Raw genomic sequence first — 14,503 nt, 5'->3', positions numbered from 1 at the left:
TCGCCGCGGGGATTGGTTGAGCTTTCATTGGCGGCCCGGCGAGAGCTGAGATGAACCATGGGGGCCATGGGTAATACGGAAGCATCAGCAGTGGCTGGAAAAAGAAAGCATGCCTCCTCCATGGCCAGCCGGGCAATGATAGACGAAGAAACTCAATCAAGACAGCAGAATTCCGATGCTGAACATGGATCGGCAGTGGGCGCGAGGGTTGCGCTGGCCGAGTGGCGGCCAGAGTGAAGCAACACTGACCGATGCACAATACTCAGGGCCAGCCAGTAGATGGCCAGCTCCAATAGCCCATCACACCGATCTTCATCATGTCTTGTCTCGATACAGCAGGTGTTGGAAAGGATGTGGAGCTGATCAGCCACCAGAGACACAGCAGATAGAAGGCAATCTGGAGCCAAGAGTCCCAAGAAGGCGCGTTCATCTGCCGTTCAGGAACATGCTGAGATCCGAGGGAGCAAGGGGCTCAATGGGGAAGGTCGATGAGATAGGCAGGCATGATATGAGGAACTCGCCGAGGAATGAGACTCGCCGTGTGCAGCAAGAGTGTCGGTCAAGAAATGCATGCTTCCAATTGCCAGATTGAAGGCAGACAAGCAACCGGAAGTCGTTTTCGTCCGAGAAACATTCCTGTGCTGGTATTCTTGTGTCGCAAACAGAAGAAGCTTTTTCGTTACTTTCGTCAGAAGAATCGGGTAAACGTCAGAAGGGTCGATCCGGTCTTGTGCGTCGCAAGTAGCAAGGCCAGAAGCGAAAGGTGACGTAGGGAGCGAGCCTGGAACCGGACAGGCATCGACCAGGTGTGAGCAGTCGGCCTTTTGTCGGCATCTATCCGTTTCGATGGATGGTTTCGCTGGTGCCGTTGGAAGTTGTCAGCTGGCATCCAGCAACATTCTTCAGCAAGTCGATTCCATTCCCAGAAGTTGAATGACGGTGGCACACGCTGCAGACCTGATTGCAACTTAGTCATCTTAGTCGTTTCTCATAGATAACCAGGGACCAAAATCATTTGCTGTCAACTTGATCAGATGCACGGGCGCTTTGGATACTACTGTGGACACGTCGAGACCGGAACGGGCAGGCCAGGCCAGCGAGTATCAGCGCCAGAGGGGAAAGGCTTGTAGTTGAGTGTGGGATTGCAGCTGCAGCCAAAGGTGATGCCCGTGTCCTCGCACTTCGTAGTCCGCGGCGTGCGAGGTAATGCCGGGATACCTGGCGTTCTGGATATCGAGCGACACGTCCAGTATGGTGTTTGACGTCTCGTTGATGCTGTCGGGCAGAAGCTGAAAGCTGAATCATTTTGAGCAACCGGTAGGGCAGAAAACGGGTGTCGACATTCGTACTCAGCGGGGCGTGTGGTGGCAGCGGCCCCCAGAGGAGAATTTGCAAGCGTCAAGGGAGGGAGGACGTTGCAGGTCGTACCGTCAGCCGAAAAAAGCCAGGGCAGGGCAACAGTCGACGAGGCTTGACCAGGGAATTAATCACTTTGTGTGGATCAGATCAATCATCAGGACCGATGTCAAGGTATCCACGACATAAAGGAGAGCATGTCGGGAGACACGATGGATGGCTTCCCTCTTTCTCCGCCTCTCCATTGCTTCTGGAAGCTACGCAGAACAAGTAAGTGGACCAGATCATCGGCGATATTGCGCAATGTGGATAGCAATCTGCGATCAGAGAGGGGAGGGAGCCATGTTTGCCATGATGCTGTGCTGACCAATGTGGGCAGCTGTGGGTTCCATTCCGTGCGTGGCAGGCCGGTCCCAGCCTGTGCGAGGCGACGATCGGCAGAGCGAACGAAGGGGACAGCGAGTCGGGTTCTGTTCTCAAGACTCAGGTCCCCTTCCCGGCGGCACCTTGCTGGCTCCCATCAAGGCATCCGTACCTTGCGAAGATATGTGACAATTGTAGCACAATTGTAGCGAATAGTTGGCGTACGGGCAATCATTGTTTGCAGAGCGGGAGGGGCGGGAATCAAAACGCAACTGCGGCCGGGTGAACGCATGCGGGTAGAAAGGCTGATGGCGGCAGATGTGGAACGAAGTTGGCGACAGCGCCAGCAGCCTCGAGGGAATTGAGCGACAATTTCGACTTTTCGAATATGGAGGAGGTTGGGGAAGGCCCATTACTGTGTGCAGTATGCAATTGTGGTCGGTTTCGGTGGGTGGATGGCGATGGGGGACGATGAGGTAAAAGAAGGGGAAATCGTGTGTCCTTGGTACATGCCGGGGGCAGCGATATGGCGTATCCGTAGGGTAGGGTACCGAACGCCACACCGTACGCAATCCGAACACCTCAGCAGATGGAGAGGGATATCTCGAGATGTGTTTCGAAGACGAAAGGCAGCTAGTCAGTGGCCGGTGACGAGCCTGCTGTGAGTGGTTCGCCGGTTGACCAATTCCAGCCGGTGGGCGATGAAACCCGGCGAGACTGCGCAGTGGTATCCGTGGCAGACGGGAATGCACCTTACTGTTGGGTTTGCTGCATTTGCAGTGAGGTGTGCGATGCAGGCAGGTAAGTGGTGGTGGTGGTGGAAGCACGTCAATGGCAGTGAGCCTACCTCGGACCAGTAAGAGACTCGGAATGTGACAGAGAGTCTCAGTGGACGGCGCGGGCGGGAAGGTGGGTGTGGTGCAGGTGCACCATACTTTTTCAGTGATTGAGTGACCACTGACGGCCAGCGACGGCTGCGCCGCGCCGCCCCGGTATGGTACCTCTTTCCTAAATGTTTCCAATGTCCCTTCCTTCGCCCTCGCTCTTGCCCCAAAACGCCCAGGTATCCCGGCAAGCGCAGGCTGGTACGACCTGGCAAGCGCGGCGTGGGATGCTTTGGGTACCTAGCGTTCCCTGCAAACCCTGTTCCCAGCTGTTCCAGTCAGAACCCCCGGTGCACCCCCCCCAAAAGGCCCCTCTCCAGTGCGCCCCCTTGCAACTTGTGGTCCTTGGAAGCCTTCCACGCTTTCGATCGATGTTCGAGAAGCCGGCCAGAAGACCGGGTGTAGGGCCCTGGCCTTCCCTGTCTTGCCCGTCTTCCCTTCCCCTCGCACGAACAGGGCAACGTCTCTTCCCGGGTAGCGACTGGGGGTTGTAAGGTAGGTAGGTACCTAAGATACGAAGACGAAATAGACAGCTTGGTAGGCCAGGTACGAATACCCAGAGAGATAAGCAACTCCTGCCATGCCAGCTGGGCTCTCAGCCTGCGTGCCCTGGGGGTAAGGCCAAACAGAATTCAAGACTGCGTCCTCTTCGTCTTCAGCGCATTCAGCTCAGGAGACCTGAACGGAAACAACTCCCCCTTTGCGGCATTGCTCGCATTCTCTCTCGTTATTCGACCCCTTCTCGCCCGCTTCGCTTGACGGTTCCCCTCCGCGTTGCGAGACGCAGGCGCAGAAGCAGACGCAGACGCAGGCGCAGATGCAGGCGCAACGCTCGTACGCACATCCATGATCGTCCCAACCCGTCTCCGCCTGGTGTAGGCTTGTCAGATTCTGATTCCGACATGGCCTCCCATTCTGAGTCTGCAAAGTCCAGTCCAGACCCAGTGGGAAATCATTGTTTCCACAGCTGCCAGGTGACGAAGGCCCCCGGCATCTCACTTTTTCTTCCCTCTGTCTGCCTTCCATTCGCCCTGTGCGGTGCATCTCCCAGACCAGCAGCGCGGGAACAGAGCCCAATGCCCCGGATTGAAGTCACCTCAGATGACTCGGTCGAATCCAGTTGTTATTGTCCGCTATTCACCTGTTGATGTCCGCCTCATCATCGCACTGTGCCCCTGCAACCTCGTGAGATGGCTGCTTGCAGCCCCTACGTCGCTCCGCTTGCTGCTGACGACTTTGAACACTCGCTGTAGCTGTTGCTTCTGCAGGGCCTGTAAAGCAGGTGCCATGATGTGAACGAGATCCTGATACCATTTCCTCTGCTTCATCTTCAAGCGTAGCATCCAGCAGCCCTGATGCCGTCTCAAGGCCGAATTGCAACGACAGGTGCAACTGTTACCGCAACGCAACCCAGCGCAGAGCAGCGCAATACCTGAGCTTGGTGGGCGTTGCCTTGCTTCCTGCTCGGCATCTTGCTTTACTGAACTTGTCTTCTCAGAGCGTCTTTGGGGAGCGTCTTAGTTAGAGCCCACCTTTCCTTCTCTGGACCATCGTCTTCGTTCCATTCTGCATCCATCCACAAACATTCTCCTCCCGAGATGCGCCAGTAAAACCTTAGCCTCTTCCAACTGCGTTACGGCAAAGAGGTACACTTCTCGTGGAAGGTACTTTCGTCAGGTACTTACCTAAGGTACTGGCCTCACTTCACTTTGCCTACCTACCCACCCTACCTACCTTACCTACCTGACCCTCACTCTTCCCAAGTGCCTGCCTGCGTGCGCACACCACCAATACCGCGCCACCACTACGTTGCTGCCACTTATCATTCATCACCACCAACACTACCACCACCACCTCGTCTGCAAATCCAACCCGCATTCGCCAATCTCTCATCCATTCCTCGCTGCTGTCGAAATCTCATCCGCCTTCTCCTCTTTCATTCCCATCTTCCCCCAGCCAACATCTCAGGAAACATCCATAAGGGCCTGCATTACACATTTACACTTTACGCACTTATTCGCCCCCCCTCACTTACTCAGTCAGTCACTCAGTCTCCGTCTCTTGCACTCGCCACGCGGAAGGGAGCGAAAAGAAACGAGCGGAGCCGGAAGAGAGAGAAAGGGGGGGAAAAAAAGGAAAAGGGACCAAGAGCAGAATTGGTAAGTCGTTTTCGCCCTGCAAAAACTAGCTGCACTCCTCTAGCTTTCTCTCGAGCTTCCATGGTGTTTCTTGTTCTGTCCCGCCTTGCTTTGTTGGGCAAAGTATGTAGAGGGGAAGGGTAAGGCAAGGAAGCTTGGTCTGTTCTGCGCTGCTTCTGGGCCCTGGAGGGGGCTCCCGCGCGAGCGCTCTTCTCTCCCACCCACCCCAAGTCTTTCGCTCTCTGCCACTGCCACTGACATTGGACCGCCCACCAAAGAACCACACGCACGCAGCAAGCAAGCAACCACGCACACACACACACACACACCATACCCCCCTCCCCCCCTTGCATGGCTTAACAATTTCGTACTCGAAGCCTGACTGCCCATTGTACTCCTCTCTATCCTCCCGTCCCAGCTACCTGACGCTTGCCTTCCCTTCTTCCCACTTCACGCCCGTTCGTCCCAGCCCTGTTGTACGTAGCCTGCCCTCATGATATTACGTCTTTCCTCGTCGTCGTCGTCGCTGCTTGTTTGTGCTCTGTTTTCTCTCGCCCGCTTCCCCCCCTTCGCCAACTTGTATTTTGTCCACAACTAACCCGATGACTCGGTCGCTGCCAGCAGCATAGAGGAGCCTCCACCTTGGTCCCGAGTACATAACGAACTTTCCGCGCGACGGTACCCGCAACTGCGAAACGACAATCCCCTCCTCGTCACTCTACGCTCCCGTACACGGCGAGATTGATTGCATTCAATCCTCCCATGCCTTCGGTTCTCCCGGCGCTGTGCGACTGCCATCGATGACAATCCTGGTGACCACCACCGCAATTGCGCCGTTGATTTAATCGCGTGCGCTTGGGCGTCTACCCTGGACGAGAAATCAGGCCCATACCTCGACCTCGCTTGTACCTTAACTGTCCCGATCCCTTCGCCCGCACATCATCCAGGCTTCGATTTTATTGCGCCAGACTGCGCATTCGCTGATACGTCGCGGGCGTCGCGCCGCCGTGCTGTTGTTCAATCGGACTGGGTTGCCGTCCTCGAATTATCCTCTGCGGAGCCCCTTGGATTGCCATTTTGCTCAATCGCATCGTCACGCTTTAAGCCTCCTTCGCCCTTGTGGCCAGAGCGCTCCGGTCGCGAGACTGGTTGCTCCCCGAAGCCGCGATGGACAACGCTACTTGTCATGTCGTCTACGTGAACCGTCAGGTTCGCCAAGACAGACTGATACGCAATGATGCGACCGATGCACACCTGTCGAATGGCGATGTAGCCAGTGGAGAAGTTGAATATATACAAAAAGACGCCGCACTTTTGCTGGATACCTTTGGAGAAGGTATGGAATCGATAAACCCCTCGTTCTCGCTCGTGATGCTAACGGCACTTCGCCAGTCTACCTCTGTTCCACCGGCTCAGCATGCATCTCGACGCTTTTCCAACTTTCCGACGAGTCAATGATGGATCTCACGCCAACTCTTGTCCTCGTCGACGTCCCTTACGACGAGCGCTTACCCAAGGTCCGGTCAAAGTCTAGGTCACCTTCGCCGCACTCGCGCCCAGTCACTGCCGATATTGATATACATACCCCAGAAGAGGAGGTCTACGGTCTGAAGTTACTGCAGAGAATCATGACTGAGGCTCACTTGCGTAGCATATCCAAGCTGGTCGTACCTATCCCAGTCGTGAGCTTTTCCTCGTTTGAAGTCCCTCACGCCAATGGCAGCACGATCGAAGACGCGGAAACGAAAAACTCGCCCACAGTCGATCGACGACTGATCATTCGCTGTCTCGATCTTGGTGCAGTAGATGTCATCATTAGCCCTTTGCACCCCAAATGCGTCACCAGTTTGGAGATCCATGCTTACCGCGGCCACAAAGAGGCAGCAAGAGAACAGCAAGAGATGCTAGAGGTCCGCAGAGGCAGGAAGCGTTCATGGGTCGGCGTAAACGAGGAAAAGCCCTTTGCATACTTGAGGGAAGCCATGGTATCTGGTCTTATGAGAGGCATATGCCGGTCGGGCGCGGATTCAGACGATGATCGGATCGCCAACGTCAGCATCGCCGTATCCACTGATCGCCAAGCCGCCGTCGCTGCCGCTGTAGGCAAGTGGCACTTCTGTGCCCACAGCTGGACCGATGACGAGCTGCTCGTGGCAGCGATGGTCATGTTCAAACATGCGTTGACCATGCCCGAGTTAGATCGTTGGCGGATTCCCACAGGTGAATGCTGCTGGCTGGCAAGACTCGGTGCAGTCGCTAACAATTCCCAGATCAGCTCATTAGTTTCCTGGTTGCCTGCAGAGCTGCGTACAACAACTTCGTTCCATACCACAACTTCCGACATGTTGTCGACGTCCTCCAGGCCACCTTCCATTTCCTAGTTCGCATTGGAACCCTGGCGCCATTCCCTCAAGACTCGCTTGCGCCTGAACAACTTCCCGAAAAGTCTCCCATGGCCAGCTTGTTGCATCCTTTCGAGGGCCTCACGCTTCTGATCACGGCCATCGGACATGACGTCGGACATCCTGGTGTCAACAACGGCTTCCTCGTCACCCTCAACGCACCATTGGCTCAGCTTTACAACGACCGCTCCGTCCTTGAGTCATTCCACTGCGCTGCGTATTCGCAGATCCTGCGAAGGTACTGGCCCAGCGCGTTCGAGGACACCAAGATGAGGAACCTCATGATCAGCTCCATACTTGCCACTGACATGGGTCTCCATTTCGACTACATGAAAAAGCTTGGCGACACCCAAGAGAAGCTGGATGTTAGTAACACCACCGATGGATGGAATGGTCGTATGCTGGAGGAACAGAAGGCGTTGGCCTGCTCCTTGCTCATCAAATGTGCAGACATTAGTAATGTGGTAAGTTGGGTCCGTTGCATTTCAATATGGGCAGGATGATAACTTGCGCACCACAGGCGAGGAAACACGAGACTGCTCTTAAGTGGATGCATATTCTCTCAGACGAATTCTCACGCCAAGCTTCCATGGAGAATGAATTGGACATTGCGTCGTCTCTTCTTGCACCCCCGAAGAAGGACCTAATGTCGCTCTCCAAGGCACAGCTGAGCTTCATGAATATGTTTGCTATTCCACTCTTTCAGGGGGTGGCCGACATACTCCCGGCAATGAGATACACGGTTGACGAGCTTGAAATCAACAAGGGCCTCTTCGAACAGCGTGTCCGAGACGAGCAGGCTAAGGAGGACCCCGTACGCAAGCGACTTCTCCGCGACGGGACATTCTCCCCGCGAACTATGAGTTTTGTGGGCGGTCCCGAGAGTCAGAGAGAGTCCATGACCCCTCGGGTGTCGACGCCCTTGACGGAGGAACTCGCAACACCACCGTTGCTGTTGGACGAATCAAAACGGGAAGACAAGGAATTGTTGCCAGGGCCGGCCGATCCGGTGAACAGGCCCACGCATGTGCCAGACACTTCCGACGACTACAAGGAAGTAAACGGCATCGTGACGACGTTTGACTCGGTGGCAGACTTCGCCGCGAGCGATCCTTTCCATAGCAGGGACAGGGCGAGCAGCTCTCCTGATAACCACCACGGCCACAACGGGAAACAACGCTGTAGCGAGACAACCGACGGAAGCATTACGGGCCAGTACGGCGGAGACTGGGCTTCGCAGGCTACCAGTGCTACCACGGGGAAAATGCCTCTTTCTCCAAGCACGCAAGGCACTAGTATTGTCAGTGCAGAGTCCGCGGAGCACATCCCTGGCGTTCCCACGATCTCGGAACCCAAGCCGTTCAACGAAGGCAAGCTCGAGCCCCCGATGATGGATCAAGAAGCGAACGGCTCTTACACATCGCATGAAAGCTGCAGAGTAGACGGAGGGAGAAAGTTGGTCAAGAAGAAATCCAGCAGGTTCCGCATAAAGGCGTTCAACTTCTTCCGGGGCACCAGGTCTGCAAGCCCTTCGATGCCGGCGGCTGACACAGCCGGTTGATGACGTTGGGTTGGAGCGAGGTAAGCCGAAGACGACTGCCCCTCGGAGGTAGTGGCACATGGGCACAAAAGCCCTCAAACGTGGTGGTTCACACAGCTGTCCTGGTCGTCGATATACCCGAGCTACGCTATTATAAATCTAATAACGAACCGAGATGACCAGGCGGCACCCACACACGAAATGACTTGTAAAGCAGTATACGGACCTCGCTATATATGTACAGTATCGGAGACGGAGTTAATGCTTTGGGGATTTGGTGTTTGGCCAGACAACGGCGACGGCATTGGGGAGGCATGGCCACGTTTCTTATGAAGTGGATGGAAGGCTTAGTGAGAACACAAGTTCTCGGTGGTCTCAACAGCCCCGCGGGCATCAGAATGGGCTGGACAGAAGGCGGCGTTTCCGGGCAGACAGGTGGATTGTGATGATACGGCATCAGGACAGCGAAGGTCTGGTACCAAGGAGGATGGTGGCGAAGCCTTGTTTTGATTACGGCCAAGAAGGCTTGCGGCCAGACCAGAAGAAACAGATGTCAGGAGGACGAATGGCTGGGAAGGGCCGAACGTCCGTGGTAGACGAATACAAACTCTGACCAGTTCCGCGAGGCCGCTCATAAATGGATCATCGTCTTAGGGGAGACAGAACCTAATATCACAAAGCGACCACTAGGAAGGGACTGATGACACTTGACCCCCAGGCTTGGCAGCCGGTACCGCTTTTAGGCCTGGGGCGACATGGGTGACGTCGACAGGCGCCCACCCGTGTTGAATGGCGGTCACGAATGAACGATCCGGGGTAATTTGCGGCGGTTCTACGATGCAGAGCAGGGGGCGTCGGAGTCTGCTCTGGAAGCCAGGGCAAAAGATCAGGCAGATGGCGGTGATGGGCATTGAATGACTGAGGCTACGAAACAAGTCGGCCAGGAAGCTGGCCTATGGTCTTACCACAGACGGGTTGGCCGTAGAGGTTCGCGGTCAACCGAGCGGTCACGCATCTCGCAGGGTGTCTGACGTTGACTGACGTTAGTTAACCGGCCATTCCATGCTGCCATGGTGATTCGTAACCTGCGGGTTAGCAGATAGCACAGAGCAATCTAGATGTTTTCTTCACACCTCGACCCCGGAAATACAATACCAAACAAAGTGCGAGTAGATTTGATTGCAAGCAGCGAACGCCCCTCGTCCCTTTGGCACTGCATCTTGAGCACCAGCTCCAACGGCTCTCAGTAGGCTCGTGACCAGAGCCGGGGGCGGTGCAGGGCAGCGTTTGTGCCTGAGAATCCCCCATGATACCGCCGCGAATCGGAATGCGGGATGCGCTTATCAGGGAGACATATGTGGGCCGCCGCAGCAAAAGCGCCCAGGTTCTGTGCCTGTCCTGTACCTGGCATGACGCAGACGAACCGAAGGGGGGCAGGGTGAACGAGACGTCGGCCGTCGGCGCGTGGGAGCCTTAGTACCTCAGCAGCCATGGAAGTCGAGGCACACGCAAGCCCGGCACTAACAGGCACACAGCTAATGGCACAGCGCGACGTGTTAGTGAGTCTGCAACAGGCAGGTTCTCTTTTTAGCGTCCGAGTCGCGGGGATCAGGTGGGCGCTACCCTGTACGAAGTACACGCATCCCCGACAGGTATGTTTTGGCAACGCTTGGCTCGAGCCGGTCGTTGCTCAGCTTCCGAAGCTCTCCACAGCAACAGACCAACAGTGCGCGCTGAGCTGTTTGCTGCTGCTGCTGCTGTCACGGCTACTGCTGGCTTCGGTTGTAGCTGTAGCTGCTGCTGCGACGGCAGGCCCAGGGGCCAGCACACCCCAGCCCACCCATTGGTGACATTGGGAGCTGCCCTCCCTACCTGCACGCTGCCGTCTACGGCAAGAGGGTTCCTCCAGGTCCCCAGCATGAGCATCCACTAGCACCCAGTCAACCCGCGCCCACCTCGTCATGTTTCATTACGTCCGCGAGCTTCCTGCCTATGACCCGACAGCCATACTTACTCCGAGCTCCCTCCTCCCCATCGCCCAATCTTCCCTCCTTCAACACCATCCTCTCCCTCCCTCCTCCTTTCGCATCAGAGCTATCATTCATCAGCATCATCTCGATACAACCCATCAACGTCAGCGATAGTTCCATTCCCGAGCTAATTGCCTGCCCACACCATGAGGTTCTCAACCTCCGCCCTCGTGCTCGGCGCCGCCTCCACCGCGGTCGCCCTGGACCAGCATGTCCTTGGTGGCAACGACAGTCCCTTCGACTCCATCAAGACTGCCGGCGAGAACTGGTTGTCGGCGTTCGAGGACAAGTTTGGCAAGATGACCTCTGAAGCCAAGGCCGTCTGGGACGAAATCACTCTCCTCGCTCCCGACGCTGTCGAGGCCTTCAAGAAGAACGCCATTCCCTCCAAGCCCAAGCCCCACCGCCGCAAGGCTGAGAAGCACTGGGATCACGTCGTCAAGGGCGCTGACCTTGAGAGCATGTGGGTTGAGAAGAATGGCGAGAAGCACCGCAAGGTTGGGGGTCCTCTCAAGAACTTCAACCTGCGCGCCAAGAAGGTCGACCCCTCCGCTCTCGGCGTAGACAAGGTCAAGCAGTACAGCGGTTACCTCGATGACGAGGAGAATGACAAGCATCTCTTCTACTGTGAGTAACCATCATTTGGAACCTGCATTATCTTATCGAATCAACTAACAACTATGTAGGGTTCTTCGAGTCCCGCAACGACCCCAAGAACGACCCCGTTGTTCTGTGGCTCAACGGTGGCCCTGGCTGCTCTTCCCTCACCGGTCTGTTCATGGAGCTCGGCCCTGCTTCTATCGACAAGAAACTCAAGGTTGTCAACAACGAGTGGTCGTGGAACAACAACGCCTCCGTCATCTTCCTTGACCAGCCCGTCAACGTCGGCTACTCCTACTCTGGCTCTTCCGTCTCCAACACGGTCGCTGCTGGCAAGGATGTCTACGCCCTGCTCTCCCTCTTCTTCCACGAATTCCCCGAGTACGCCAAGCAGGACTTCCACATTGCTGGCGAGTCCTATGCCGGCCACTACATCCCCGTCTTCGCCTCTGAGATTCTCTCTCACGAGGACCGCAACATCAACCTGAAGAGTGTCCTGATTGGCAACGGTCTCACTGACGGCCTGACCCAGTACGAATACTACCGCCCCATGGCTTGCGGAGAGGGTGGCTACCCTGCCGTTCTCGACCAGGGCGAGTGCCAGGCCATGGACAATGCCCTTCCCCGCTGCCAGAGCCTGATCAACAACTGCTACGATTCTGGCAGCGTCTGGTCTTGCGTCCCCGCCAGCATCTACTGCAACAACGCCCTCATCGGCCCTTACCAGCGCACCGGACAGAACGTCTACGACATCCGTGGCAAGTGCGAGGACAGCAGCAACCTGTGCTACTCTGCTCTTGGCTGGATCGCCGACTACCTGAACCAAGATTCCGTCAAGGAGGCCCTCGGCGCCGAGGTCGACAGCTACGACAGCTGCAACTTTGACATCAATCGCAACTTCCTCTTCGCTGGCGACTGGTTCCAGCCCTTCCACCGCGTTGTTCCCAAGCTTCTCGAGAAGATCCCCGTCCTCATCTACGCTGGTGATGCTGACTACATCTGCAACTGGCTCGGCAACCGTGCCTGGACCGAGGCTCTCGAGTGGCCCGGTCAGAAGTCGTTCAACAAGGCCGAGGTCAAGGGCCTCCACGTTGGCAAGGGCGAGGAATACGGCAAGGTCAAGTCCAGCGGCAACTTCACCTTCATGCAGCTCTACGGTGCTGGCCACATGGTCCCCATGGACCAGCCCGAGGCTTCGTCAGACTTCTTCAACCGCTGGTTGGGCGGTGAGTGGAGCGCTTAAGCGTGCTCAATGTAACGATGTGTATGAACGAAAGAATGATTCGTGTGGATGGATTGTCGCAGTGTCCGCTTGTATTGGATCGTTGTAGACTGGGCATTGGAGTATGTTAATACCAGAGACCCAGTCGTCTCGTTTGGGTGGGCGCCAGTGTCAGCCCAGCGCGGTAGATCTTAGTTACGCTGCTAGAATATGACTCTTTTCACGTATGCATAATCGCAATCTTGGTATCAAGTGACATATCACAAGCCATTTATGGTCGCGTTCCATCCGATTTGACTAAGATTCGGGGATGAGTCGAAATGATGGTATTAGTCACCGCGGCGGCGTATGTCCAAGCAGGTGCGGTACCCGCAAAATAACGTCAGATCAACCCGCCCAGGTACCAACCAGCCTACAGATATTTCACCGCCCGCTGCCCCTCCTCGCAGCTGCTGTACAACCAACTACCCCGCCAAACCTTTTCGGGCGAGAACTTCGTGCAAACAACGACGACGACGAACCGTTCGATTTTGCCACTTGAATAGTGCAAACTACTAGACACAAGCCCCCCCAACCTTGTATCGATCGTAAAACAAACGCAAACGCCACTGCCGAAGCAGTAAACCGCCACGATGTCGTCGCGAATCAACCAACCGTCGAACCAGATCAAGCTGACCAACGTGTCCATGGTGCGGCTCAAAAAGGGCAAGAAGCGCTTCGAGATCGCGTGCTACAAGAATAAGGTGATGGAATGGCGCTCCGGCGTCGAGACAGACCTCGACAACGTTCTCCAGATCCCCAACGTCTTCCTCAACGTGTCCAAGGGCCAGACGGCGCCGAAAGAGGACCTCGAGAAGGCGTTTGGCAAGGGCAAGTCCACCGACGACATCGTCCTGGAGATCCTGAAGAAGGGGGAGATGCAGGTCGGCGGCAAAGAGCGCGCGGAGCAGCTCGAGAGGGTGCACAACGAGGTCATCGGCATCGTGGCCAGCAGGCTCGTGGACCCGCGGACGAAGAGGGTGTACACGACCGGCATGATAGAGAAGGCGCTGGACATGCTGTCGTCGGCGGCGCACTCTGCTACGGAGGACGCGGCCGGCGCGGGAAAGAAGGGCGGCAGCAGCGCGGTGAACAGCGGCGCCGGAACGCCTGCGGGCGGGGAGGAGGGGGAGGCGAAGCCGAGGGAGAAGAGCGTGCCGCACTGGACGGGCGTGGTGACGACCAAGTCGGCGAAGAGCCAGGCGCTGGAGGCGATGAAGGCGCTGATCGCGGCGCAGCCGATCCCCGTGCAGAGGGCGCGGATGAGGCTGAGGGTGACGTGTGCGACGAGCGTGCTGAAGCAGGCCGTCAAGCCGGCGGCGCCCAAGAGTGGCGAGGACGGGGAGCAGGCCAAGGCGGGGACCGTCAAGGACCGCATCCTAGGTTTCGTGGAGCAGGTCGAGAGCCAGGACGTGCTGGGCAGCGAGTGGGAGGTCGTGGGCTTTGTCGAGCCGGGTGCGTTCAAGGGGCTGGGTGACTTTATCTCGAGCGAGACGAGGGGACAGGGACGGGTTGAGGTGTTGGATATGGCTGTTATCCATGAAGACTAGAGATGAGGAAGTCGAGGGGAAGTAAAAGGGAAGAAAAAAAGACGTGGCATGATACCCCCTAGATCGAGGGTTTGTTCTTAATGATACGAATATGGCATAATGGTCTTAACGTTTAGCACGCTTCACGTTGCGATGCTGCTTGCTGTCTGTGATGGGGTCATGCTGAAGTACGATGAGGAGCCTGCCATTATCCACACACTACTCTGGAAGCTACAGCCTTCACCATGGAGCCCTGGGGAAAAGAGTCCGAGATCAGCAAGTTCATATGCTGAGGCAGCACCCTCAACGACGTCAAGGCCGTCAGGGGGGGAGCCGGATACCTCCATCACCGGCATCGTACAGACCGAAGGTTAATCCCCACACGCCGGCAGCAGCTCCG

At 56.5% G+C, this 14,503-nt stretch overlaps 3 protein-coding genes across 3 annotated transcripts; all 3 read left to right on the top strand.

The window, feature by feature from the left end:
• Positions 1-5,908: 5,908 nt before the first annotated feature.
• Positions 5,909-8,895, top strand: regA (3',5'-cyclic-nucleotide phosphodiesterase regA; the record flags this gene model as incomplete). Its single annotated transcript, XM_066150817.1, has 6 exons — positions 5,909-6,077; positions 6,134-6,961; positions 7,012-7,607; positions 7,664-8,581; positions 8,697-8,724; positions 8,867-8,895. The coding sequence occupies 6 exons, from the start codon at positions 5,909-5,911 to the stop codon at positions 8,893-8,895; spliced, it is 2,568 nt and encodes an 855-aa protein (XP_066009915.1).
• Positions 8,896-10,859: 1,964 nt separating this feature from the next.
• On the top strand, positions 10,860-12,556 carry CGGC5_v001323 (Carboxypeptidase Y-like protein A; the record flags this gene model as incomplete). Its single annotated transcript, XM_032026347.1, has 2 exons — positions 10,860-11,340; positions 11,400-12,556. The coding sequence occupies 2 exons, from the start codon at positions 10,860-10,862 to the stop codon at positions 12,554-12,556; spliced, it is 1,638 nt and encodes a 545-aa protein (XP_031877170.1).
• Positions 12,557-13,167: 611 nt separating this feature from the next.
• sdo1 (Ribosome maturation protein sdo1) lies at positions 13,168-14,124 on the top strand (the record flags this gene model as incomplete). Its single annotated transcript, XM_032026346.1, has 1 exon — positions 13,168-14,124. One exon carries the CDS (start codon positions 13,168-13,170, stop codon positions 14,122-14,124), a length of 957 nt encoding a protein of 318 aa, XP_031877175.1.
• Positions 14,125-14,503: the final 379 nt, after the last annotated feature.

This window comes from Colletotrichum fructicola, assembly GCF_000319635.2.
Source record: "Colletotrichum fructicola Nara gc5 chromosome Unknown KSG_Nara_v1_contig01, whole genome shotgun sequence".
NCBI lineage: Eukaryota > Fungi > Ascomycota > Sordariomycetes > Glomerellales > Glomerellaceae > Colletotrichum > Colletotrichum fructicola.
Note: the sequence above shows the minus strand (reverse complement) of the source record. Positions and strands in the feature narration are given on the sequence as shown.